The sequence below is a fragment of the Podarcis gaigeae genome (assembly GCF_964106915.1).
Source record: "Podarcis gaigeae genome assembly, chromosome: 1".
NCBI classification, from domain to species: domain Eukaryota; kingdom Metazoa; phylum Chordata; class Lepidosauria; order Squamata; family Lacertidae; genus Podarcis; species Podarcis gaigeae.
Genome location: NC_139678.1, coordinates 74,316,313 through 74,328,904, shown reverse-complemented (window position 1 = coordinate 74,328,904; position 12,592 = coordinate 74,316,313). Strand labels below are relative to the sequence as shown.

General features: G+C 44.6%; 2 protein-coding genes across 2 annotated transcripts in view; one reads left to right on the top strand and one right to left on the bottom strand.

Annotated features, from left to right (window-relative positions):
• The window catches only part of TH (tyrosine hydroxylase), a 532,003-nt gene that overhangs the window by 174,937 nt on the left and 344,474 nt on the right, over positions 1–12,592 (bottom strand). The window lies entirely within an intron of this gene.
• CD81 (CD81 molecule) overlaps positions 8,988–12,592 on the top strand; it is a 56,404-nt gene continuing 52,799 nt past the window's right edge. The window contains exon 1 of the mRNA XM_083723431.1: positions 8,988–9,255. Within this exon, the coding sequence (XP_083579557.1) occupies positions 9,190–9,255 (66 nt within the window). The 5' untranslated portion in view covers positions 8,988–9,189. The remainder of the gene's footprint in view (positions 9,256–12,592) is intronic.

Below are 12,592 nucleotides of genomic sequence, written 5' to 3'. Positions count from 1 at the left end.
CAGGCAGTGCTGTTAGAGATGCTGAGGTATTAGCATAATGTGTGCTAGGCAGTAAATCTTCCTGCACCGAGAAGACATTTGCACAGCTGGCAATGGCGCTGGCAGAGACACAAAGGGCAAATGATATCCCAGCTGAGCCCTATGCAGAACTCACAGGTAACCTAGTTTGGCTCAAATGCAAGTGGTGTTCACCGTTTTCCTAGCCTCTGGCCTTGTCCTTCCCCTTTCCCCACTGGTTTATGGAAGAGCACAAGCACTGAGATGAAATGGGCGAAAGAGGGGAGAAAGGAGAAAGGAGCACCATGATCCCAGTTGGTGCCAGTTTCAGAAGAACATAATTTGCGACTTGTGGGATGGAACATGGTTTCATTAGCAGAGCCTGTGAACTTGGCCCGGACTGTCTTGTCACTAATAAGCACAAATTGTTCAGAGAAAGGAAAGTATTAGCCATTTCAGTCCACATGTTGATGATGAATCAGTAAACCAGACGAGAATCCATAATGTCATTATGCCACTTGTTCTGACAGCCAATCATTTACAGTAGGGAGAGGGAAACTTTGGTCCTCCAGCTGCTACTTGACTAAGGTTACCAGACATCCCCGTTTCCCAGGGACAGTCCCTGGATTTACAAATCAGTGCCCATACAAAATCCATTGAAGTTGAAAAGTGTCCCCGGATTCATTGGGGAAAAAATCTGGTAACCTTATACTTGACTCCATCTTCCATCATCCCTGACCACTGGCCTTACTTTTGGGGGCTGATGAGCAATGGAGATCCTTATTCCCTATTGTTTTAATGGGGGTGGGGTTTTATTTGAGGGGGTGAGGTTGTTTTAAATTGTTTTTAAGTGCTAAGTGTAAATGTGGATTTTTGTATTTGGATTTGTTATATATTAATTTGGATTTTTGTATTTGTGGGCTGGGGGATTGTTTAGGAGCTTTTGTTGGGGAGTGCAATTTTTATCAGTTTGTATACATTCTTATTGTGAATTGTTCTTATTATTTTTATGATGCATTTTGTGCTTTTATATTGTAACTTTGTGTTGTGAACTGCCCTGAGACCTAGGGGTATGAGGCAGTATACAAATTTAGTAAGTAAATAAATAGATGCTCCTTATTTACAGTTACATTTCTAAAAATATACAAATAAGCATCTGATTCACTGCTACTGAATTTGTTGCTTCCTGACCTTCTTTCAATAAGTCCTGGTATATAGTTGCCCTCTATTTTTATGGCGGCACTTTGGATATTTTGAAAGTCCCCCCTAAAACCTTTTAAACAGATGTTGATGGACTATAGCTCCCAATATCTCTGACAACTGGCCATGCTGACTTGGGATGGTGGGAGTTGCAGTCCAACAACACCTGGACGTCTACAGCAGGCATAGGCAAACTCAGCCCTCCAGATGTTTTGGGACTACAACTCCCATCATCCCTAGCTAACAGGACCAGTGGTCAGGAATGATGGGAGTTGTAGTCCCAAAACATCTGGAGGGCCGAGTTTGTCATGCCTGGTCTACAGTTGCTCCATCCCTGAAGCAGAAAAACCATTCCATGTTTCTACTATGGAGGTGGGACAAGATTCACGGCAAAGTTCAAAAACCTGCTCTTCAATATATGCAAGATTAAGTTGCAAAGGGCAATGTATTTTAAGAGCTCTGGGGGAGAGGCAATCGCATGTGGTCTGGTCTGAAGTACAAGAGTTTGTCCCACTACCCTTTCTAAATGGTTTCTCTGCTATTCTTTATCCTAGGTAAAGGTATAGGTAAAGTACCCCTGACAGTTAAGTCCAATCGCGAACAAACTCAATGCTGATTTTCCATTAGTTTAGAAGCAAAGTCAAACATGTTCTGTTGTTGTACTTTGTTTCTTTTCTCCAAACAATTAAGACCTTTTGGAGATTTGGTCCTAACCTGCCTTGTACCCAATGTAACATTTCATTATTATAGTTTGTTTGTAAACAGCAAAAAGGGGCTGATATCTGACAGTTTGACTACTCCACAGTGGGTGTTTTATTATTTTCTTCTTTCTTCTATCCTGGTTTACTATTCTTATTTTACATCATATGAAGCAAAAACACCATAAGGGAGTTGCAGCTTGACCAAGCATTCATGTTCTGGTGTATATTTAGATTATGTATTGCATTTGCGCTTGGCATCTATTAAGAACTGTGTGCTGGGGGCAGAAGTATTTAGATTTTCTTCAGGTCTCATTTTGTTAATTTGGTTTGTCCTCAAGGGCAGCTATCCCAGTCTCCGTCCCTCACATTCATCTCTCAGAATAGACTATTCCCAGTTAAAGTTATTGCTGTAGTCTGTATGGATAGTTTCTCAGGTGCCTGGGAACATCTTTCATCTTTCAGTCTTATAAGGCAACTTAGAGCCCCAGGAACTTTAGCCCCCGGAAAGATGAGGACTAAAGACAGTGCTTAATTTCCCAGCTCATGTTTTGAAAAGACTTGTGGGGGAAAGGCAGGAAATGGCCAGTGACTGGATAGTGTGGGTTTTTTTACCCAGAGGGTGGTACTTGGGGAGTATTGTGCAGTGTAGGGTTCCACAGGGTTCAATTTAATCTCCCATTCTGTTTAACATCTACATGAAATAGATGAAATGGGGTCATTTGGAGTGTAGGAGCGCATTGTCAGCAATATGCTGATGATACATAGTTCTACTTCCCCTTTATATCTGCAGATGTTGCAGTAGATGTTGTAGTGAAGTTGGGAAATCTTGGTATGCCAAACACTGGTTCACGCAGGAGTGAAGCATTGTGGGAGAAATAAAATTGTGGCCTTCTGGGGAATGGGCGTTTGGTCTCTTTAAAAGAAAAACTCCCTGTCTCTAGAAGTGTGAGTCAGTTACATCTTGACTCTAGGCAGGATGAGATGTTATCTGATTTGCAGACCCTGGCACAGCTGGGGGCCTGACTGTGGATTGGGTTGTAAAAAGGCACAGGAGGCTATCAAGTAATTTACAATTTAGGAGCCTGGTACAGTGTGTAAGAGAGGCCTGGGCAAGAAGGAAGAGCCTTTTCATCTTAAGGTCTCTGGGTCTAAACAAAGTTCAGCTGTGCTGGTCTCCTGACAATCAGGAGATATAGTCTAGTCATACAGCCATTGGTAAATTGGTAATTAACCTAAAGAAATTATTGGTCCCTAACCTGTCCTCCACCTGGGTTTTCAAGGATAAAGGATTTGGGAATTCAGATGCAAAGGTCAGAACATCTTCGCTGGTACTTCGCCTGGGGGCGTTTGACCAGTTAAAGGACTCTTAACTACTCTCTGTGTTTTGAACTATTGTTGCTGTGTGAGTATGGTTTTAGCTAGTTCTATTTTACACTGTTTTGATTTTTTGTTTGTAATCTTCAAAGAAATGTGCAACTTTTTGAGTGGCTTGTTTAATAAACTTGGAAGAGGACTTTTTGTCTTTTGTACTCTGTGCCTTTGCTTGGGGAAGCTAAACTGGTGCCTTACCATTTGGACACCTACCTGTTGAATTTCTGTCTGCGTTACGGTAAAGTGACTCAGGGGTGGGCAAACCCAGTAAATATTGAAGGAGGGTTCTCCTCCTTGAACCCCATTCGAGGGTGGTCCAGGAAAGGAGGTGGTGGCAGCTTTACTGTTTGGCTTGTGATTTGGAACGACTAACGATCTCTCCCCCTTCCTGGCCAAGTCCTGCCAGTGTCCAGGAGGAATGGTTGGGGTGTGTGTGTGGATAGTCCCGCTCACTACAGATGTGCTAGACCAAAGTGTTGCCTCTGTAATGAACTGGATGAGAGCCAATAACTGAAGCTCTATCCAGGCAAGACTGTTAGTGAGTGGTTCCCTAGAACAGAAAGATGGTGTTTGTCCTGCTCTGGATGGGGTTACACTCCCTTGGAAGGAGCAGGTATGTAGTCTGTGGGTTCTTCTAGATCCTTTAATGTCAGGCAGGACACGCATGGCACTGTGATCTAAACCACTGAGCCTCTTGGGCTTGCTGATCAGAAGGTCGGCAGTTCGAATCTGTGCGACGGGGTGAGCTCTATTACTCTGTCCCAGCTCCTGCCAACCTAGCAGTTCAAAAGTGTAGGTACCGCTGTGGGAAGAAGGTAAATGGTGTTTCTGTGAGCTCTGGTTTCTGTCAGTTTCCCATTGCACCAGAAGCGGCTTAGTCATGCTGGCCACATGACCTGGAAAGCTGTCTGTGGACAAACACTGACTCCCTCGGCCTGAGAAAATGAGCGCCGCAACCCCATAACCGCCTTTGACTGGACTTAACCATCCAGGGATCCTTTACCTTTTACCTTTACATTACTGTACCCGAGACTCAAGTCCTAGATTGATTGTAGAAATTATTGAAATTCAGTAGGAAAGAGCGCACAAGGTGGAGTGAACACTCAGAACATCGCTAAGGGGAAGCTCCTTCTCCTAAGTCTGAAGTAAAGTGAGGGATTCAGTGTGTTGCTGAACCTGACTACACTGTTTTGTTCATAGCTGAGGAACCAGATCAGGGATGGCTGGTGGTGGCTACTGCCCTTTGGGGATGGGACAGTCTCCTCTATGGAGGGAAGGCTGGATAAATGTGGTTCAGTTTGCTTTTCAATGCAAAGCAACCACATTTGCACTGCCTGAAGTAGTATGCAAACCCAAACACAGCTGGCTTTTGAAATTCCCCCTTCCTTGGATTTTGCAATGTAATTCTCCAGCTCCCCACAAAAAGTATACAGATGCATAATATTAGGAGGAAATAGGCATAAAACTGCATGTATTCATGGAAATACCATAAAAAGGCATTCTTTTAGGGAAAATGGCTTGCAAATGTGTATTATTAGGCAAAAACATACTCAAATTCTGATGAATTATTGTGAGAAATATTGCAAACCGCTTCAGAAATGTGGTGAAGTGGCTTAAGACTGAAACTGTGAAACTTGAACGGACAGATCCATCCATTCGTACCATTCTGGAACTGGGATGGTTTTCTTTGTTGGCCCTTTTGAGAGACGCCTCTGCTGGGTATGACATCATTCATTTGTTGGTCTCTGGTTTTCTTGCTCTCGTTTTCCTACACAGCAAGAAAAATGTTGACGTGCAACCAAGAGCAAGTTTTGGGCCAAAACCTGAAATGTTTAAAAATAACTCACTGAACAAAAACAATCTGGTCAGTCCCATTAAAATTCTGCACTATATTTAGCTAATTAACTTTTTAAATGCCGGCTTTTAAATCTGGGCTGCTTTAACACAATTGCTCTGGGTGAGTTTCACTGCAGCAGCATTTGAACTGTTAAACATAAACAGTTTCTGTCTTCATATGGTAGAAATATAAAACTTCTGCTTAGTCTGTGTTCCTGCCTTGGAGGAATGCTTTAAAAAGTGTCCAGAATTTTCTAGCCAGAAGAACAGATTGGAAGAAGCTGCACCAAAACTCTGCCTTATTTTCAATCCTATGAACAGCTCTGGAATGTGTGAATTTGTGAAAGGTGAAACCAAAGCAGAGTCTCTGGGTATGTGTAAAGTACTGGTCCCCGACTATAGGCCCAGTCGCTGCTTCCAAGGGTGAAGACTTACGAGGAAGGAATCACTATATAGAAGACTTTAACATAGTTTCTGCAAATACAGTGACAAAGAGGTCCAATTAAAGCAGGGATGTTCCTGGACTCCACTCCAACTCCCACCAGCCCTACCTAATATGGCCAATAGTCAAGCATGATGCAAGTTACAGTCCAACAACATCTGAAGGGCTACAGGTTTCTCACACTGGGTTCTCTGGATGAGAGCCCATCTCTGTGTCATCATTCTTCCCAAACTTTTCTGTGAACTTCATCCCCCCTGTCAGGGTTAGGTCTCTTTAAGACGCACAATTTCTCTAGCCTCCATTCCCTCTAAGTGGGGATGTCATATAGGGATGGAAAAGGACATAGGCCTTTCCTGGAGCACATTCAACAGACCATGCTTGGATGGGAATACAGGCATGCTTGCAGCAGTTAGAAAACACAGCACTTGCCAGAACTTGTTCAAAACCTTTTAATTCAAAAGCCCCTGGAAGTGGTGTGGTGGGCTATGATCTGCCTCCCCTTCCTGGGTCATTGTTCAAAGAAAAAGATGGCTGCCATCTTTCCCCCTCCACCTGGTACAAGCCCCTATAAGACTACTCCCTGGTGCTGTAAACCAGCAGAGATGTTGATAAGAGCTTTCATTCATCAGATTATAGCCTCAATAGAGAAATTCTGTTTGTTGCTAATCTGGAATACCTGTATGAATCCGATATATGTAACCTCAGCTTTTGAAATAGGCCCACTCCTTTTCTCTACATTCTGTTGTCCAACAGGAACAGCAGTCACAGGTAGCTCACCAATTATTTTAACTTTAGCCAAATCCAGGTATTTCAACAACTACTCAGAGACTCCCTCCCTTGTTTATTTTTCAGCGCAGGAAATTATGTCTTTCCCTGGCATGCACTTCACCCACCCGTGTCCTTTCCCAGCTGCTTGAAAAGGTTCACATGTTGGTTGTGACAGTAATTATACCTTCAGAAGGAAGACTTGCAGTTGTACTTGCCCTCCCTGTTCTCCATCATTTTCTTACAAAAACTTGCATGGTGCACCATAGATGGATATAAATATTGAAATCTGGCAAGGAAGAGAGGCAGATTGCACACATGGGAAAAATTTGTAGGATGTTTTTATTTTTTAAAAAAGCAGATTTAGGCAGCAGCACGTTTCCAACATAACAGAGGGTGCCAGCCATCCAAAGTTAAGAACTTTAAAGGCCCATGGATTTCAACAGAAATGGTGAATAAGGCGTTGGAAAGGTACTGCTTTCCAACTTCCAACCTCCTTAAGTCTCAGCGTTGCATTTATAGAACTCAGCAGGGAAGAGAATGGGAGCAAAACTAAATTACTCTGCTGTGCCAGTCACCAACTCTGGCTCCACCTGTTGGGCTCCCTGTCTGCAGCCCTACCATTCCCAATGTGCACCTGCCACCGCTGCTGTTAGTCTTCTTAGCAAAAGCCAGGGAACTTCCCAGGGATACAATGATTTCTCCACATCCAGGCCTGTTCTGGAATGATGCTCAAACATTCGATACTCTTAATGTTGGAAGGTCAGGAGTTATGATTATGGTGTAGTGGTTAGCATGCCACATTAGGATCTGGGAGACCAGGGTTTCAATCTCCACACAGCCATGAAGCCTACTGGGTGTCCTCAAGACCAAGTACTCTCTCTCTCAGCCTAATCTACATAAAAGGGTTGTTGTGAAGATAAAATGGAAAGTGGGAGAATCACATATGCCACTTTGAACTCCTTGGTGGAATGGTATGGTATAAATGTATTAATTATTTAGAAATGAGCTGGAACTACCCATTTTCCAGGGTTCCCAAAATCTGAGGATATGAGTCTCCCAACAGCAGAAAGTCACCTTCTATAAGAGTGATGAAAAGGGACATGAAGAGGCGCATCACTAGCACACCTGTTTTAATCCTGCCTGAATAGGGCTCTTGTGACATCATTTTTTTGTTGCAGGATTCCTGATTGGGTAGGATAATTAACCCAGGAGGAAGAAAGGAGAAGAACTCAGGAACCCTTGGCAGCATATAGTGGTACCTCGGGTTAAGAACGTAATTCGTTCTGGAGGTCTGTTCTTAACCTGAAACTGTTCTTAACCTGAGGTACCACTTTAGCTAATGGGGCCGCCGCATGATTTCTGTTCTCATCCTGAAGCAAAGTTCTTAACCCGAGGTACTATTTCTGGGTTAGCGGAGTCTGTAACCTGAAGTGTCTGTAACCCAAGGTACCACTGTACTAGATCAGATTACAGGTGAATATTCACACTAGTTTTCCTGCGGGAAATTCCCACCCCTCCAAAGTTTCCAGTTTTAAACTGAAAATCTGGTAAACGAGAGAATATCTGGCACAGTTCCTAATAAAGCACACTTGTTGCAGAAAACCCAGGAAAATGTACCTTCTGGTTTTCTGACGGGCAAAAGAGCATGGCTGTGTTGGCTGGGGCTTATAGGTATTGTAGTCCAAAACATCTGGAGGGCATCAGGTTCATGAAGTCTTGACTCCAGGCATTTGCCCAAGAAACCTACCCTAGCACTTTGATCTTTTAACACACCTAGGAGCCATTTGGCATTGATAGCCAAAGAATGTATGTTGGACCACCATCACTGACTCAAGGCAGGCTGTCTCATCTTAAGAGACCCATACATACTTCGAACAAAGTCTGAATTTCTCAGATTTCCTCTCTCTGATGAAACCTCTGAGTGTTTTCCGCCACTCTCATTTTCCTAGAAAAAGGTCAGTTTGCAGGGTGTCCTCTGAATATTTTTGCAGTTGCTATCTACCTCCACCCCAATAATGCCCCAGGTCGGCAGAAGTGTGGCTGATGCAAAATGATGGCCAGGTTATCAACACAGTTGCTGCTGCTACTGCTGGCATGTGAAGTGTCGCAAAAACAAACTGGAAAAGGAAGAATCAGTGCTACTGTCTCTGGTGAGACCACACCCAAGCAGCTGTTGGAGAACCTCACTGAAATGGTTTCCCTTTTAACCCTGCTCAGAAATAGGGCAGATAATTTGAAGAGACAATCTGCCTCCACCACTAACAAGTGCTAGAAATGTGCTGTAGGGACCCGTCGATTGCTTAGTGCGGGGATGGAGAACCTCAGGCCCCCGGAACCCAATGCCTCGACATCTGGCCCCCAGGCCTCTCCCCTAAACCACCCCCCACTCCAGGCACCAGATTTTTTTTTTTTTAAATAATAAAGCTTTAATAAATACCAGGCCTGCGACGTGGGCTCAGCAGATTGCTGCTTATGTGCACTCGGCTGCCCGGTTTTGCCAATCGCTCTTCCTACCAGAGCTTACAAAACCAGCCTGTTTTGGGTCTGGCCTGATTCCGCCGGGGGGGCGGGAATGGGGGCGGCTCCGTGACCATTTGGCTGGAGCCGCGGTGAATGAAGAAAGGAGGAGGAGCCGCCTGCAGGGGGCGCTGCTTTTCTCTCCTCGGCGGCGAAGGAGGAGGGACCTGGCTGCGCGCCCGGGTCAGAGGGAGAGAAGGAGGGAGGGGAGAGGTAACGGGAACCGAGAGAGAAGCATCCTGGCGAGCTGGTGCCCCTGAAAACAACAGCGGAGCCCACCATCTGCAGCAGCAGCTCCTCCTGCTCCTAAGCCGAGAGACCAGGCCACATCCTTGCCGCCTGCAGAAAGCCGCCGCGATGGGAGTGGAAGGCTGCACCAAGTGCATCAAATACCTCCTCTTCGTCTTCAATTTCGTCTTCTGGGTGAGTCGCTTCGGCCGCCGGCGGTGGCGAGAGCTGAGCCGGGCGCTTGTGTACTGCTTTGGGCTTATCTCCCTTCCCGTGGCGCCGCCGCCTCCTCCCCGCTCCCGATTCCCACCAGAAACAAGCGAGCAGCCTCGCCATGGAGCCCGCGCGGATCTTCTTTTTCCCCTGGCGCGCGCGAGAGGCGAGGAGGAAAGGAGCAGCGCTCGCTCTCCCGGCTGCCCACCTGACTGCGTCGGGGTTCCCCCCCCCTTCCTCCGTGAGGCTGGGACCGAGGGGATGTAAACAGCCACGATGTTTGGGTTTGGAGAGGAGGAGGAGGCTCTCCTTTGGGCAAAAGCAAAGCAAAGCAAATAACAAAGCAAAGCAAAGCAAATAACACAGGATCGCGCGCCAGAACCTCGTTAAAGCATCTAGGCTTCCCCTTTACAAGCAGTTCTGGTGGGGTGGAAAAGAGGGGGTGGGCATCACGGGCACCTCCTGGCAGAGCCTCCATGCCCCGAAACCGGCCAAATATACAGATACCAAACATTGCCAGGGTTTTGACTTGGTGTGCGGTTTTGTAACGGCTGCTTTCACTTCTTCTAAAGTTCTGCTCGATCAATCAACTTTAAAGCTAACGGGGGGGGGGCAGGAAGAGAGAGGGGCCGACAGTTCTTTTTTGGTTGTTTTGCATGCCGAGTGTGACACACCGACGCCCGAGTTCAGACAGCAAGAGAATGGTTGGCTAGTCTGAGGCGCTGGAAGTACAGTATTTGAATAAATCTGGGCATTAGAAGTGCATGCAAATTTCACCCTAGCAAATGTTTATGGGCGATGGGGGAGCATTAGTTTCCTGTCTGGTAAACAGATTTGGGAAACAACGACAACAACTTGCATCCGGTGTGATTTTGGGGGAGGGGGGCTATAAAGTTTTGGGTTGCTTTTTTGCACCCAAAAATGGCTTTCAAAAACCCCACTAATCTTATATTCTCTCATGCACATAGCGGATTCTGAAAGTGATACTTCTCAACTTTAGGCAGTTCTTTTAAAGGGGGGGGGAAGTGTCATGGGTGTGGGAGGAGGCACTAAAAATATTTGTGGGAAATAAGGATGTTTTAAAATGGATGACTTGCAGTGCCTTTCAGACTGCCTCTCATGATCTCATCTTTCCTTCTTGGCTGCAGAATTTTGCACCGACCACACCCCAAATCTCAGAAGAATTTAGGCTTCTCTTGGGTTCCTGTGGCTTTGAGCTAAGAAGGGTTTCAAATCTGCTTATACCATATTTGATAGACATTGGAAGTTGAGTTGTACAAATCTGAAGGTTGCTGTTTACTTTACAAAAAGTAAAGTATTAACCCTGAAGGAAAAGGATATCCTTGGGGACAGGGTTGCTAATTTGGGGACTCCTAACAACTCCCAACGTTTTTTGCCAGTGGGAGCCACTAATGGAGTTTATTCCAGGCATGCATATGAAACATATTTTTGGTTGAACACTTGTATGTCTGATATCCCCACCATTATAGTTGCCAGCATCAGTGATTAAAAAGCCCCAGGACCCACACATTTTAAAGAATACTTTTCTATAGGGAAAGTATTAGCCTGGAGAAGCATTGCTAAACCTAACTGTCATCCCCACCACTCTTTAATGTCCTGTAGCATTGCTGCCATGCACCACTGCTCACAACCCAGCCATCAAACCGCCAGGTTAACTTCAGCCACCTTTTGGATGATGTCATTGAATTAATCGAATGATAACAGCCTTGAACTGTAGTTGAGCAAACAGGCTCATATCTCTTGTGTCTGCCGTGTGCTCATATAAGGGCACTGTGCTTGCTCTCTCTTTTAATGGAGAGGCTTGGAAGGTACAGAACGAAATCGTCTCCCTGTTGTTTACACAGATATTTAAGGTATAACCATATGCCCTGTTACCCAAGAGGAAGAAACACTGAACTTAATGGGACTGTCTTCCGAGTAAACCTGCATAGAATTCTGCTGTTTGCATGCATTTGGTATGGAGGTTCTCTCATTCCCAGTGATTTTCTGGGTCATTTTGTCCTGCAGCTCTTATAGACTTAAAGAGATTAATTATTAAGCAACCCCTTTGTGCTCTTCATGCTAGAATTACCATTATTTCCCAAATGTGCCATGCTCCCTAAACCTATGGTCACTGCTATCCACTGGACTGTGAAGAGAAAAAGGAGGTGGGGAGAGGGAAGAGAAGTCTGGCTAGATCACAGCTGCCCTGGTCTGAGGCTCATAGTAATTCTGGCTCTACAGGTAGCTGCCTCAGGGCTGCATCACTTAAGCAGAAGACTTGAAACCTCATTGAGGAGAAATCTATGGCTTACATTTTACAAAGTATCATATATGTATTGTGCAGGCCAACATCACTGCCTTCTTTCCCAACTACTGTTAATAGACGGATTAGTTAACTCTCTTGGCACACAATGAGAGATTTGTCTAAGAATCTATTGTTTAGTGATTTGTTGGTGATGTATAACGGTGGTGTACTTCATTTTCCAGTAGTGGATTTATTAGGATTTGCAAATGTTTTGATTGCATTGCTTGCCTGTAAACCTATTACTCTGAGCTGAGCCCTTGCACTTTGAATCCTTCTAGAAATACATAGAAGTTTAGTAATATATGTTATCTTATGATTCCAACATTTTTGAGAATGCTTTTTTATAGCATAGCTGCACATAGCACTAATTTAATATGTGTCCCTTTGACTGGAAAGAATTCAAAGAATGCGTTTATTTTTCTTTGCTCATAGAATTAATTTGGGATGCTTCCTTTACCTATCTGGCTAAGAACAGCTCTCTCCTGCAACCATATATAATTCCTACTGACCACCTCTGACAAATAGAATGTACAAACTTGTTCCTAAATTGATATATTTTGCTGTGGTGGGCTTTTTGGTTTTTTTTTAAAAATAGTGCTTAAAATGATAAAAAAATTAAGTAGTTTGCATAAAAACACAACAGAATCCATTGCAACCACAATTTTAGAAAGTGCGGTGAGATTGTACACAGATGACGGTAGGTACAAAGGGTCATCCGTACAGACCTGCATCTGAAGATGGACACAGAAGAACAAGTTGGCCAGCTTCCTTTTGTGAACCTCCCTTAGCTACCCTTACGGAAGCTCAGTTTTGTTATGACTAGGGAAAGCTCATTGTGACAAGGTTTTCAAAGTTTGTCGTCCTGGCTGTGAGAACATGATGAGAACTCAGGGGAGTGAATTAAAATAATAGTCTGCACCTGCATCCAAAGCATGATATGTACTATAAATTCAGACCATTCCATTGGTAATAACCCTCCCATGGGAATAAGGAAACATAGCATCTCTGACT